At 42.6% G+C, this 15,136-nt stretch overlaps 1 protein-coding gene across 1 annotated transcript in view; it reads left to right on the top strand.

Annotated features, from left to right (window-relative positions):
- Positions 1 to 2,746: 2,746 nt before the first annotated feature.
- Positions 2,747 to 15,136, top strand: part of LOC139372363 (uncharacterized) — a 102,333-nt gene continuing 89,943 nt past the window's right edge. Inside the window, exons 1-11 of the mRNA XM_071112078.1 lie at positions 2,747 to 2,884; positions 3,572 to 3,671; positions 10,075 to 10,143; positions 10,576 to 10,600; positions 13,032 to 13,049; positions 13,252 to 13,323; positions 13,424 to 13,560; positions 13,659 to 13,775; positions 13,854 to 13,911; positions 13,995 to 14,042; positions 14,154 to 14,222. Of these exons, the coding sequence (XP_070968179.1) occupies positions 3,645 to 3,671; positions 10,075 to 10,143; positions 10,576 to 10,600; positions 13,032 to 13,049; positions 13,252 to 13,323; positions 13,424 to 13,560; positions 13,659 to 13,775; positions 13,854 to 13,911; positions 13,995 to 14,042; positions 14,154 to 14,222 (640 nt within the window). The 5' untranslated portion in view covers positions 2,747 to 2,884; positions 3,572 to 3,644. The remainder of the gene's footprint in view (positions 2,885 to 3,571; positions 3,672 to 10,074; positions 10,144 to 10,575; positions 10,601 to 13,031; positions 13,050 to 13,251; positions 13,324 to 13,423; positions 13,561 to 13,658; positions 13,776 to 13,853; positions 13,912 to 13,994; positions 14,043 to 14,153; positions 14,223 to 15,136) is intronic.

Below are 15,136 nucleotides of genomic sequence, written 5' to 3'. Positions count from 1 at the left end.
AATGGAAACCGGGACTTCTCTTTGAGAAACACATCACTTGTAGGGTTTAGAGTTTGGATGCCATTCATTATGTCACAGTGTGTGCTAGGGAACCTTCTGTTAAGCTCATTGAACATATGATCTAAAAAAGGGTTGTACGAAAACTGCCTTTTTCTTGTTCTGTATCTGACCTCTGACCCACTGTACTGAGTACACAGACTCCATTAAATTGAAGCTTAGCTTTTTTGGTCGTTTTGCAGGGGGGTGTATTGCAGTATCACATTGCTCAGCTGTGTTCAACACTTCATTCCATAGGTCATCAAAAAATGACTCATCCCTGTAGTCATTCAAAGTTTGAACTAAGGCTTCAACTAAATCAACAGCCTTTAACAGGTCAAGTGATGAAGACTGTAGCATATCTGATAGAAATTCTGCTTCTCCAAACACTTTATGGAGTGTAACACGGCACACAATGAATTGTAAATCTATCTGTGCAAGCAGACCTCGTGCCTCAACAGATCTGTCACCCTTGTGTTCTTGGACTATATCTTGCAGGACTTGCTTAATGGCAGGTAATCTATCCATAATAGTATGTAGAGCCATATATCGACATGCCCAGCTAGTGTCACTTAGTCTCTGAAGCTCTCTAGGTGCACCTGGGTACATCTCTTTTTGTATGCTAAGCCATTTTTGATGCACATATGACCCAGATGTGAAGACGTAAAGTCTTTCTAGTAAGGAGAAGAACTGTCCGACCTCAGGGACAGCTTTGACTGTATCCACTAAAACTAAGTTTAGACAGTGTGCACTGCAGTGGATGTAAAAGGCTTTGCTTGTTCTTTAATGTGTGCCTGGACACCTGAATGCTTGCCACTCATAACGGAAGCACCGTCATATGCTTGGCCTACTAGGTTGTTTTTGTATTCAAGACCATGACTTTCTAATATGTGTATGATTCTGTCAGTAAGCCCTGCTGCATCTAGTCAATCAGCAAATTCAAAGTGGAGAAAGCTCTCATGGACAGCTCCTCTGAAATAGTACCTGAGTACTAGACATATCTGCTCCTTTTAAAACATTTTTTTTTACATATTTTGTTTCGTCTGCCATTATGCTGAAGACCTCACTGTCTTTCACTTCTTCTATCATTTTTGTTCGAACCATTTCTGCCAAACAACTCAGAACCTCATTCTGAATCCCTTTGCTTGTATATTTTGCATTATGAATGGAAGTCACCCTTTTTTTCACAGTTGTCATGCTTAGCTATTGTTTCTAGGATTGCCATGAAGTTCCCTTTGTTATCTGACTCTGCAGACTCATCGTGTCCTCTTTGTGCAAGGTTTTGTGTGGCTGTAAGTAGTAGTACTTCTCCTATTGTTTTAATATAGTCCCGATTTTCTTGAACCTGTTTGTTGTGTTCCTTGTTTAGGGCATTTACCAGTGTTGCATTACTTTTTTACAGCTTTCTGATAGTCTCTCCATGTAATCATTGCTTTTTTTGTGCCGCTCAGACCTTGCATGAATTCAAATCAAACCCCTCTTTGTAAGTTTCCTTCTTCCAGTTGTTAAAACCCAATTGTGTCTCAGACTTTGGGAGGGCTAAAATGCCTGCAGGCGTAACAAAACACAGAGTCCGATTTTTTTGAATATTCAAGCCAGGGGTGGATATGGTACCAGGCCGCCTTGAAGCTCCTCCTCTGGTCCCCCATCAGAGTTCTTGGGTATAAGTTCATCATTGGCTGCACCGGTGGTTCCTCCCGGGATTTGGTGATATCTGCCAAAGAAAAAAAATATATAATTAAAAGTATCTATTTGGGTAATTTGAGATATACCATTGCCATCAGGCAACTTCTGAAATCCATCTGATATCTATATCACAAGCCCAATAGCATGTTAAATAAGAATTCATTTCAATCACAAACCGACTCATTTCTATACACCATATAAACTGACTAATTGCACTGCTTTACAAGTAACCACAGATGTATTCAACATTGCAAACCTGACGGTCCACTGCTTGTGGACACACGAGGCTCCTCTGTTGGTGTCTCACTCTCAGCCTCAGCCTCTCCATCTGTCTCACTTTCCTGCTCTACTATGCCTTCACTCTCAGGCTCTCCAATGGACAAGTCTTCCTGCTCTCTCTCTGCAGGCTCTCTGCTCTCTCTACTGCTGAACCATCTGGCTCTGTCTCACTGTCTGCCTTGTCTTTTCTTTGGAAGAAGGACATGATGTCCTTCATTCTCTTCATTTTGGAGAAAACTAAAGAGCAAAAGCAATGGGGACCACGCTTATTAATTAATTTACTTAAAATAACTGACTTGCTAGGTAATTACCATTTATGTCTAACCGTTTTACGTTACAATGTCTTTACGGAGTGTGGTTTAACGAATCCATTTGAAAACGGCCTGAGTCAGCGACATGAGTCAGAAACGGTTATGGTGCATTCAAGATAACTGGGAACTCGGAAAATACCAGGTCAAATCATGGCGTCAGTGATCTTTGTCGTGGAAATACTCATTATTAAAAATATATCTTAGACACCGGAGCTTGTGAATTCAAAATATACTTTATTACAAAGTAACAAGCCGAGCTGGTCCCACTAGCGGTTCTGGCGGGGGCCAGTGCCCCTGTGACAACAATTTTGGACCCCCTTGTGGCCCCCCTAAATGTGGAGTATGAAATAATTTTGACATAACACATTTTTGCTATCGTTCTTTTTTGACATCCGTTATTAGACAGTGGCAACGCGGAACACTAATTTAACCCACACATTTTGTAGAGGGGCGACTTTAGGCGGAACACAACAGTATCGTACCATATGCATCTGTACGTTTTTTTCTATTCAGAAGTTGTAAGAAATTCCGCACGAATACTATAGTTCAAGCACAAAGAAGGAAATATAGAAGTGAGTAAAATTCAAAATCATATGTTGTATTTGTATTAAAAGCATTACAGAAGTGTACCGTTAGATCAGCTTATCTTAACCTGGCCGTTTGTTACTTTGTGGCAGTATGAAAAATGATAAAATATATGAATCAACAAACTCATGGTGCTGAGTGTTTTTACTTAAAGGCAGTCAGTCGCTGTAAAAACTGGATAAGTCCTTTGCGCAACTGCACTGAAGACTTCGCGCGCCGTTCCCGCAATTTCGCATAAATTGTTGAGACACACCTCTAAACAAAAGAACGGAAAGTTTTCAGCTCTTCACGGTCGAAGACGGGATGTTTTAGCAGAAGTATTCTAGGTAAAATTAGGTTGTTTTGTGGACGATGGTTAGTCCTTTTTTTTAATCGATTGTGCGTGGTGTAGAAGGCATCACATTCCACAGCGAATTTCGCTGCTAAGCAAATCACGTCTCATTTTATAGCTTGGTTTGACCGTTATTAGTTGGCTTTGAAGTTTGTAGGTATTGCGAACTTAACCTCCAGGCGACCATCCTTCTAGCTAACCGTATATTCTTAATAACAGAAAGTGCTGCGTCAACTTATCTCAGGTTTTCGTCTACCACGCGGCAGAGGCAACTTCTTTACCATCAAGATCAAACATTTTCTCCCAACCGGTCATTTACAGCTTCCGTTGTGTTGTGTTACAGATTCACACGATAGAAAACACAGCAATTTTGACGGACTGGGTCGAGGAAACGAAACGCAAACCAAGCAAGATAAATGTTGCCTTATCGGCTCGCTTGTCAGGTGGGTTTGTCTTGCTGGGTTTGTCATGCCACAACTGTTGAATGGTCGGGGTGTATGGAGGATGATCAGTGCTCGTTTTAAAATTGCAAAACTTAAATGCTCAATTGAAATGCGTGTGTATTTTCATATCAGTGTGCATGATTCATGCCAGAATGAAATTGCAATGTTAAAATGAAGATAGCTGATTGGAAAATGTAAATAGAAATTCTAAATTTAAAATGGTGAACAGACTTAAAAATGGAAAGGGGCTTTTTTATTTTACAACTTCCCAATTTTGCATTTTCTCTTCATTTTCAAAGTGAATGCAAATCGCTTTCTGGAAACGTGAACCAGGAGAACACCACCACCACCATGCAATGAAACATCATAGTGGTGTAACGCTCTCTGTGCATTGATGTTAAGACTACTGTAACTGACAAGGTTCAAACTGCTCTCCTGTACACCAGAATAGCAACTGAACCTGCTAAACCTAGGCAATTTAGCTTAGGGAGCCAATGCAATTTCTCTGGTCTCAGGCATAGTCACACAACAATATCTAACATGTAATCTAACAATTCTGCAACAACTACCTAATACACACAAATCTAAGTAAGGAATGAAATAAGAATATATAAATATATGGATGAGCAATGGCAGAGCGGCATAGGCAAGATGCAATAGATGGCGGAGATCAAATCAAATTTTATTTGTCACATACACATGGTTAGCAGATGTTAATGCGAGTGTAGCGAAATGCTTGTGCTTCTAGTTCCGACAATGCAGTAATAACCAACAAGTAATCTAACTAACAATTCCAAAACGACTGTCTTATACACAGTGTAAGGGGATAAAGAATATGTACATAAGGATATATGAATGAGTGATGGTACAGAGCAGCATAGGCAAGATGCAGTAGATGGTATCGAGTACAGTATATACATATGAGATGAGTATGTAAACAAAGTGGCATAGTTAAAGTGGCTAGTGATACATGTATTATATAAGGATGCAGTTGATGATATAGAGTACAGTATATACGTATGCATATGAGATGAATAATGTAGGGTAAGTAACATTATATAAGGTAGCGTTGTTTAAAGTGGCTAGTGATATATTTACATCATTTCCTATCAATTCCCATTATTAAAGTGGCTGGAGTGAGTCAGTGTCATTGTCAGTGTGTTGGCAGCAGCCACTCAATGTTAGTGGTGGCTGTTTAACAGTCTGATGGCCTTGAGATAGAAGCTGTTTTTCAGTCTCTCGGTCCCAGCTTTGATGCACCTGTACTGACCTCGCCTTCTGGATGATAGCGGGGTGAACAGGCAGTGGCTCGGGTGGTTGATGTCCTTGATGATCTTTATGGCCTTCCTGTAACATCGGGTGGTGTAGGTGTCCTGGAGGGCAGGTAGTTTGCCCCCGTGATGTGTTGTGCAGACCTCACTACCCTCTGGAGAGCCTTACGGTTGAGGGCGGAGCAGTTGCCGTACCAGGCGGTGATACAGCCCGACAGGATGCTCTCGATTGTGCATCTGTAGAAGTTTGTGAGTGCTTTTGGTGACAAGCCGAATTTCTTCAGCCTCCTGAGGTTGAAGAGGCGCTGCTGCGCCTTCTTCACAATGCTGTCTGTGTGAGTGGACCAATTCAGTTTGTCTGTGATGTGAATGCCGAGGAACTTAAAACTTGCTACCCTCTCCACTACTGTTCCATCGATGTGGATTGGGGGGTGTTCCCTCTGCTGTTTCCTGAAGTCCACAATTATCTCCTTAGTTTTGTTGACGTTGAGTGTGAGGTTATTTTCCTGACACCACACTCCGAGGGCCCTCACCTCCTCCCTGTAGGCCGTCTCGTCGTTGTTGGTAATCAAGCCTACCACTGTTGTGTCGTCCGCAAACTTGATGATTGAGTTGGAGGCGTGCGTGGCCACGCAGTCGTGGGTGAACAGGGAGTACAGGAGAGGGCTCAGAACGCACCCTTGTGGGGCCCCAGTGTTGAGGATCAGCGGGGAGGAGATGTTGTTGCCTACCTTCACCACCTGGGGGCGGCCCGTCAGGAAGTCCAGTACCCAGTTGCACAGGGCGGGGTCGAGACCCAGGGTCTCAAGCTTGATGACGAGCTTGGAGGGTACTATGGTGTTGAATGCCGAGCTGTAGTCGATGAACAGCATTCTCACATAGGTATTCCTCTTGTCCAGATGGGTTAGGGCAGTGTGCAGTGTGGTTGAGATTGCATCGTCTGTGGACCTATTTGGGCGGTAAGCAAATTGGAGTGGGTCTAGGGTGTCAGGTAGGGTGGAGGTGATATGGTCCTTGACTAGTCTCTCAAAGCACTTCATGATGACGGATGTGAGTGCTACGGGGCGGTAGTCGTTTAGCTCAGTTACCTTAGCTTTCTTGGGAACAGGAACAATGGTGGCCCTCTTGAAGCATGTGGGAACAGCAGACTGGTATAGGGATTGATTGAATATGTCCTTAAACACACCGGCCAGCTGGTCTGCGCATGCTCTGAGGGCGCGGCTGGGGATGCCGTCTGGGCCTGCAGCCTTGCGAGGGTTAACACGTTTAAATGTTTTACTCACCTCGGCTGCAGTGAAGGAGAGACCACATGTTTTCGTTGCAGGCCGTGTCAGTGGCACTGTATTGTCCTCAAAGCGGGCAAAAAAGTTATTTAGTCTGCCTGGGAGCAAGACATCCTGGTCCGTGACTGGGCTGGATTTCTTCCTGTAGTCCGTGATTGACTGTAGACCCTGCCACATGCCTCTTGTGTCTGAGCCGTTGAATTGAGATTCTACTTTGTCTCTGTACTGACGCTTAGCTTGTTTGATAGCCTTGCGGAGGGAATAGCTGCACTGTTTGTATTCGGTCATGTTACCAGACACCTTGCCCTGATTTAAAAGCAGTGGTTCGCGCTTTCAGTTCCACACGAATGCTGCCATCAATCCACGGTTTCTGGTTAGGGAATGTTTTAATCGTTGCTATGGGAACGACATCTTCAACACACGTTCTAATGAACTCGCACACCGAATCAGCGTATTCGTCAATATTGTTATCTGACGCAATACGAAACATGTCCCAGTCCACGTGATGGAAGCAGTCTTGGAGTGTGGAGTCAGCTTGGTCGGACCAGCGTTGGACAGACCTCAGCGTGGGAGCCTCTTGTTTTAGTTTCTGTCTGTAGGCAGGGATCAACAAAATGGAGTTTAAAGGATGTTTAATTGTAACCGAGGTGGTTTAGTCCCCACATATTCATGATGAGTAGGGGTTTAAATGAAATTGGGATCCTTAATCTTAAGACAAATCCCTAGCTGAAAAACCTATTTTGTAATATGTAGATCCATAAAGTGAACAACCATAGTAGTTGTAGAAACTGACACTAAGAGCGTTGAAGCACAGGGCTCAACTTCTCTGCTGTTTTGGTGCCCTTTGGCCTCATTTAAAACTGTTGTGTAAATTTTGCCATTTCTGAAACGATTGTGCGCAAAAATTTTCAGAATTATAAACTTGGCATACGCATATTCTCATTTAAAAAATCAGACCAGTCATAAAACTGTGTTTGTGAATAACTGCCTAAACACTTTTTATGGCAACAATAACACCCTTTATTTGTTGTATAATTTGGAACTATTGACATTAGGCCATGGCATGCATAAGCTACCAGTCTATTTACTTTGTTGGCAGGATGTTTTAATCTTTAGCAGTAATTTATGCTGTATCTGGAAAAGGACTGTCAGTTTCTGAAAGAGAAAACAATGGCAAATTCTTGTGAACGTGTCAGCAGAACGTTTTAATTCAACAATGTTTTGCATCAACTATGATTGATTACCAGCGAATTCTGAAACATTGTCTAAGGCAGGCTACAAAAAAATGCAATAATAGTACTTACAGTAGGTCCTACTTCAATGTAAAATATAAACTGTTCGCCTGTTAAACTCGATTGTATACCGGTATAATAACTCACGTTGCCTATGATATTGCAAAACTTGAAATACATATAGCCTATCTATTTACTAGCCTACTAGGTCCAATTTAAATGAGAAATGCGCATTATCAATTGTTGTATGGCTCCTTCAGGAATATGAACCCGGTCTTCTGATTTTCACTCTTCTCACTAACACGTGGTCTAAAGTTTGTGGGGAGGTGAGCACATTCTCAATTTTTTTAAATAAATGCGTGTTTTTAAAAGCCACATTTTGCGTGAATTTGTGCATGTACATTTTGGGGTATATTTTGTACATTCGTGCGGTTAATACATTTTTGGAGTCGACTCGCCACCACTACATCATTGTGGCTAACAGTTGGAAAAATAGCAGAGAAAGGCAAGCGACAGCAGCGAAGTCCTGAATGGCAGTACTTTGAGAACGAAATACAAACTTTACGATTTGGAATTGAGATACAATATTTGTGGCACAGGTGCAATCCTTAACCATCTGAAAGGGATGCTCAGTGAGACCCAAACTGTTGCTGGCAGCAGCACCGCTGCATTGTGAATTCACGTGGAATTAGAGCTCTCTATGCAAAAAAAGGACCCTGTCTCAAAGATAATTTGTAAAAATCCAAATATCTTCATTGTAAAGGGTTTAAACACTGTTTCCCATGCTTGTTCAATGAACCATAAACAATTAATGAACATGCACCTGTGGAACGGTTGTTAAGACACTAACAGCTTTCAGACGGTAGGTAATTAAGGTCACAGTTATGAAAACTTAGGACACTAAAGAGGCCTTTCTACTGACTCTGAAAAGCACCAAAAGAAAGATGCCCAGGGTCCCTGCTCATCTGTGTGAACGTGCTGCAAGGAGGCATGAGGACTGCAGATGTGGCCAGGGCAATATATTGCAATGTCTGTACCGTGAGACGCCTAAGACAGCGCTACAGGGAGACATAACGGACAACTGATCTTTCTCGCAGTTGCAGGCCACGTGTAACACCTGCACAGGATCGGTACATCCGAACATCACACCTGCGGGACAGGTACAGGATGGCAACAACTGCCTGAATTACACCAGTAATGCACAATCCCTCCATCAGTGCTCAGACTGCCCACAATAGGCTGGACTGAGGGCTTGATTGAGGGCCTGTTGTAAGGGCGGTCCTCACCAGACATCACTGGCAACAACGTCGCCTATGGGCACAAACCCACCGTCGCTGGACCAGACAGGACTGGCAAAAAGTGCTCTTCACTGACGAGTCGCGGTTTGGTCTCACCAGGGGTGATGGTCGGATTTGCGTTTATCGTCGGAGGAATGAGCGTTACCTGTACTCTGGAGCGGGATCGATGTGGAGGGTCTGTCATGGTCTGGGGCGGTGTGTCACAGCATCATCGAACTGAGCTTGTTGTCATTGCAGGCAATCTCAACTCTGTGCGTTTCAGGGAAGACATCCTCCTCCCTCATGTGGTACCCTTCCTGCAGGCTCATCCTGACATGACCCTCCAGCATGACAATGCCACCAGCCATACTGCTCGTTTTGTGCGTGAATTCCTGCAAGACAGGAATGTCACTGTTCTGCCATGGCCAGCGACGAGCCCGGATCTCAATCCCATTGAGCACGTCTGGGGACCCCCCCCCCAGAAGTGTCCAGGAACTTGCAGGTGCCTTGGTGGAAGAGTGGGGTAACATCTCACAGCAGGAACTGGCAAATCTGGTGCAGTCCATGAGGAGGAGATGCACTGCAGTACATAATGCAGCTGGTGGCCACACCAGATACCGACTGTTACCAGATGATACCCCCCCCATGGAATGTCTGTGGAACTTGTTCAGTTTGTCTTAATTGTTGAATCTTGTTATGTTCATACAAATATTTACACATGTTAAATTTGCTGAAAATAAACGCAGTTGACAGTGAGAGGACATTTCTTTTCTTTGCAGTTTTTTTAATTGATATATCATTTATTTCATTCATTTTTAAACAAGGGCAGTTTAAACGTAAAGAGAAATTGTCCGTTTGGTCCATCCTGTAATGATGAGTAGGCCTATCCTTGCCTTAGACCTGAATAGTTGCATTTCCATACACTGAAAATTAACGTGGACGATGTTACGTGAGAATGTTAAATTGGTTATTTGAAAAATGAAAACATCCACTTTTGACTTCATTTTGCACAGTGCATTTAGGATTTTCTGTTTATTTGGCTTCTTCCAATGACCATTTAGAATTTCTGATAACCATTTTCTAGTTTTATTTCAACTTTGCAATTTAATTGTGGTATGAATCATGCACACTGATAGAAAAATGCATTTATAATTTTCACATTCCTATTTAGTATTGCATTTTCAAACTGGCCCTGATCACGCTCCATATGGGTGACTGGTATGTGAATGTGTTTTGACACATTTTTTTGTTTGTTGTCATGGTGATTATTCTATCCATATATGACTTGTATACAGTTCTTGTAAGTCGTTGCTATGATAAATTGTTATTTTCGGCTGTAGGACTGTGGTGTGAAGTTTGACACCATCCGCCGCTTCAAGCAGCATGTCCGCAGGAAGCAACATCAACAGGTGCGATGACATGCAGCTCATAATCGTTCAAGATGTGTTTTGTACAAACTGCATTTCTAAGCTATGGCAGGCATAACCCTCCTTGAGAGCTACTGGGGGTGCAGGCTTTTGCTCCAGCCCTGCTTTAATACATCTGTTTCAGTTCATGGCCACAATGAGCAGGTTATTTATCTTGTGTATTAGTGCAGGGCTGGAACAATAGCCAGTAGCTCTGCAGGAAGACTGTTTGCTGCCCCTGCCATAGGAACACTGCCTGTACAAACCACAGCAGGAAATCCAAGGTCTTGTGATGAACTGAAACTCCGTGTACTTTTTGTTCAAGGATGTGCTTTAAGTTTGAGACACTAGTATTTTCATATTGCTGTTTTTTAAAATTGGCATTAAAATCACTACATGTTTTATCTGTCTGTATGTCTGTCCCATCAACTACAGCAAGTGGCAGAGCTCTTCCAGACAGGTAGGGTGTGTCTCTTGTTGCAGAATGCTTGGAATTGTTTTTTGGGGTGATAGATTTTTATCCAAAATGTGAAAAACGGATATAGAAAGGTTGCAGTATAACAAAGTAACTGTCCAGTGAAAATCTCACTTTTACAGATACTGAAGATATTTACTTGCCCTATATTTGTATTTGTGGCCGAAGCATAAATCGGAGAAAAACACTTCAAAACCTCAAACTTGTATCTCATGCGGACCGTTTAAAGAATGCTTGCCATTTCCTCATCGAACATGTTATCTCCTTGAGGATGAGCTGGCCAATCAACGGTCTACTTGTGTAAAAAATTTAAAAAAATGTCATTACCGGTATACGCCCACTTCTGTTGGGGTACGCCTACACCATTCCAGCACAGAAAAGCTGCCTTTTAGCATATGATTACAATTTCTTGGAAGGATAACTTTTTCACTGATATTGTTAGTAATTACAGTGCATTGTGAAAGTATTCGGCCCCCTTGAACTTTGCGACCTTTTGCCACATTTCAGGCTTCAAACATAAAGATATAAAACTGTATTTTTGTGTGAAGAATCAACAACAAGTGGGACACAATCATGAAGTGGAACGACATTTATTGGATATTTCAAACTTTTTTAACAAATCAAAAACTGAAAAATTGGGCGTGCAAAATTATTCAGCCCCCTTAAGTTAATACTTTGTAGCGCCACCTTTTGCTGCGATTACAGCTGTAAGTCGCTTGGGGTATGTCTCTATCAGTTTTGCACATCGAGAGACTGAAATTTTTTCCCATTCCTCCTTGCAAAACAGCTCGAGCTCAGTGAGGTTGGATGGAGAGCATTTGTGAACAGCAGTTTTCAGTTCTTTCCACAGATTCTCGATTGGATTCAGGTCTGGACTTTGACTTGGCCATTCTAACACCTGGATATGTTTATTTTTGAACCATTCCATTGTAGATTTTGCTTTATGTTTTGGATCATTGTCTTGTTGGAAGACAAATCTCCGTCCCAGTCTCAGGTCTTTTGCAGACTCCATCAGGTTTTCTTCCAGAATGGTCCTGTATTTGGCTCCATCCATCTTCCCATCAATTTTAACCATCTTCCCTGTCCCTGCTGAAGAAAAGCAGGCCCAAACCATGATGCTGCCACCACCATGTTTGACAGTGGGGATGGTGTGTTCAGGGTGATGAGCTGTGTTGCTTTTACGCCAAACATAACGTTTTGCATTGTTGCTAAAAAGTTCAATTGGTTTCATCTGACCAGAGCACCTTCTTCCACATGTTTGGTGTGTCTCCCAGGTGGCTTGTGGCAAACTTTAAACAACACTTTTTAAGGATATCTTTAAGAAATGGCTTTCTTCTTGCCACTCTTCCATAAAGGCCAGATTTGTGCAATATACGACTGATTGTTGTCCTATGGACAGAGTCTCCCACCTCAGCTGTAGATCTCTGCAGTTCATCCAGAGTGATCATGGGCCTCTTGGCTGCATCTCTGATCAGTCTTCTCCTTGTATGAGCTGAAAGTTTAGAGGGACGGCCAGGTCTTGGTAGATTTGCAGTGGTCTGATACTCCTTCCATTTCAATATTATCGCTTGCACAGTGCTCCTTGGGATGTTTAAAGCTTGGGAAATCTTTTTGTATCCAAATCCGGCTTTAAACTTCTTCACAACAGTATCTCGGACCTGCCTGGTGTGTTCCTTGTTCTTCATGATGCTCTCTGCGCTTTTAACGGACCTCTGAGACTATCACAGTGCAGGTGCATTTATACGGAGACTTGATTACACACAGGTGGATTGTATTTCTCATCATTAGTCATTTAGGTCAACATTGGATCATTCAGAGATCCTCACTGAACTTCTGGAGAGAATTTGCTGCACTGAAAGTAAAGGGGCTGAATAATTTTGCACGCCCAATTTTTACGTTTTTGATTTGTTAAAAAAGAGAGAAGGGGGCCGAATACTTTCGAAAGGCACTGTATATAATATACTAATCAGGGGAAATGGAAACCAGGTGTGTGTGTGTGTGTGTGTGTGTGTGTGTGTGTGTGCACTCAGATAAGACGGGGTTGATAATGAGTCCCATTCAGTGAAGCCTAGAAAGCCGGTGACGTAGACCTCTGGAACTGGTGGACCGATTTGAGCATGAGTACCGGGGGGATCCGTGACAGAAACCCCGCCTAGAGGGAAGAACTTAGATTTGGAAACAATGGTGGAGTAAAGCTGAGGGGATATGGTTATTAGAAAAACGTGGAGGGACTATGAAACTTGTATAAAAGGAGTGGACTGAGTCAGTCAGTTGCTCCAAGAACCAACTCTGCTTGTTACTTTGTAATAAAGTCTATTTGAAATCACAGTATCTGAGAGAGATTATTTAACCAATATTTCCTATTTCCACGACATCTCTCACCCTCCCACTTTCTCTTCCCCTCTCTCTCTCTCAGATGAGTACCACGGTCAAGGTAAGCCAATTCTGCTGTCTTCAGTTAACAAAGTAGTTAACTGTAGACTTTAAGTGTAAACGCTGGTAGACGAGTCTGAATCTGTTTTGTTATGGCCCTATTCCATTTCGATCCCTAGCCTGCTCTCCTAGCCCCTACCTCTTCAATGTTCACAATGTGAATGGACTAGATTGATCTCTCTCGCTCTCTTTCTTTTGTGTAGTCTACTTTGCCCCTTTCTTGGTTCTGGAGCATCTGGCCAGGAAACCCACAAACACCCCATATCCCATCATTGGTAAGTGTGTGTTTCTTTCTGACTTCTTCATTTGTGTATGTCCCAGGTCTGTGCCTGGTGACTTGTTTCTTTCTGACTTCTTCATTTGTGTATGTCCCAGGTCTGTGCCTGGTGACATTGTGTGTGAGTCCAGAGGGGAGGGATACTTTCTACCTTTGTCACAGTTGTGAGGAGAAGTGTGGCCCAGGACAGATCATAGACCACCTCCTTTCTGCTGACCACCTCTCCAACTACTATGTAAATACACACTCGCGCACACACACACACACACACTTCAATTAAACTGCAGCCAGGGTAGTCAGTAATTTGTTTTGTTTCATTTGTGTGTGTATCAGAGCTACACAGACCCTGATGTGTTGAGTTTCTCCTGGATGCCTAACATGGATATGTTGAACCTCCTACGGCCGCTAGCTGTCAAAGAGATGGACAAGAATGGACCTGGAGTGCTACGGGTAACTGTACTGGTTTTCTCATTGTGATGGGTGTGTGTGCTGTGTCGGGCCTACTCACGTGTGTGTATTTGTGTGTAGGTGCTGGACATGCCTAAGAGTGTGTCTGTGAAGTTGAAGACGAGTGGCTACTCTAAAGGTACAACTGTCACATCACTGCTATTCATTGGTACAGTAAGAAGTTACTCCACACGATTAACTAACTTTCTTTCTGTCTCTCAGTCATGCAGGCCCTGACTCAGACTGACAGGCTGGCTGAGTGTATCAGAGGTGAGTGTGCATGTCCTTTTGTCTTCAATCACTTATTTATATCTAGTTTAAGATCTGTGTTGACTAAATCTATCCCTTTTTTCCTCTCACTACATCCCTCTTCCCCTCTAGCTGACAGACCAGAAAGGATGACTATACAAGAGTACTACAGAGACCCCAACAGGAAACACCCTCTGCTGGGTAGGAACAAATGATCATAAACACTGTAGCAGGGGGGAAGAGGAAGGCTGTGACACAGTATGTCAGTGACCTCAAAATGGCATGTGCACATCGCAGTAGACTCTGGTTCTAGAGACCCATAACCACTAGCGTTGCAAGGTTTACCGAGACTTTTTCGATACTATAACGTGAAAAGCGGTTCACTATTAGAATTTGTTACTTTCTGTCAAATGTGTCGTAAGTTTGAAAAGAAACTAAATGTATTGAACCTGTTAGAAAATGTATTCATTTGCCCAAGCTTATCGTAAGAGATGAGCAGAAGGCATCAGTGATTTGTATTCCCAGCAACTTTCTGAAGGAATGCCCCTGTCTGTGTGTGCCGTGTGTGTTTATCTAACACTTTCTGTAGCCGTTGGTGATGATAATAGGGTGGCGCTCAATTGGCCCAGCGTCGCCTGGGTTATGGGAGGGTTTGGCTGGGGTAGGCCGTCATTGTAAATAATATTTTTTTTTCTTAACTGACTTGCCTAGTTAAATAATAAGTATTCAGGTAGATAGAAAGGCTTTCCCAAAAACCTTTTAAATTAAGTACAAATTAGCCTATGCCTACCTGGCAAAATAATTATTTGCATCAATCCAGTGGGCATTTGTTTTGCATACTCCATCACATGTGCACAACAGAAACACTGCTAACCAAACAGTGCTAGTCTCATGCCACTTAATTTAAAAGGTAACTACACTCAAACAGCAATATTTGTGTGGTTTAAGCGTCGTTGTGGACTAAACACATTTATTGATGTAAAAAAAATAATAATTTATAATAATAATTGAGCGAAAACCTAAAAGAAGTGGGAAAAATCTGTCATTTCTGCAGTGTTATCATTTTGGTATCATAATACTAAACCTTTTGTAGGTTTGTGATGGTAATTAAAATA

Source organism: Oncorhynchus clarkii, chromosome 18 (genome assembly GCF_045791955.1).
Source record: "Oncorhynchus clarkii lewisi isolate Uvic-CL-2024 chromosome 18, UVic_Ocla_1.0, whole genome shotgun sequence".
Classification (NCBI taxonomy): domain Eukaryota; kingdom Metazoa; phylum Chordata; class Actinopteri; order Salmoniformes; family Salmonidae; genus Oncorhynchus; species Oncorhynchus clarkii.
Note: the sequence above shows the minus strand (reverse complement) of the source record. Positions and strands in the feature narration are given on the sequence as shown.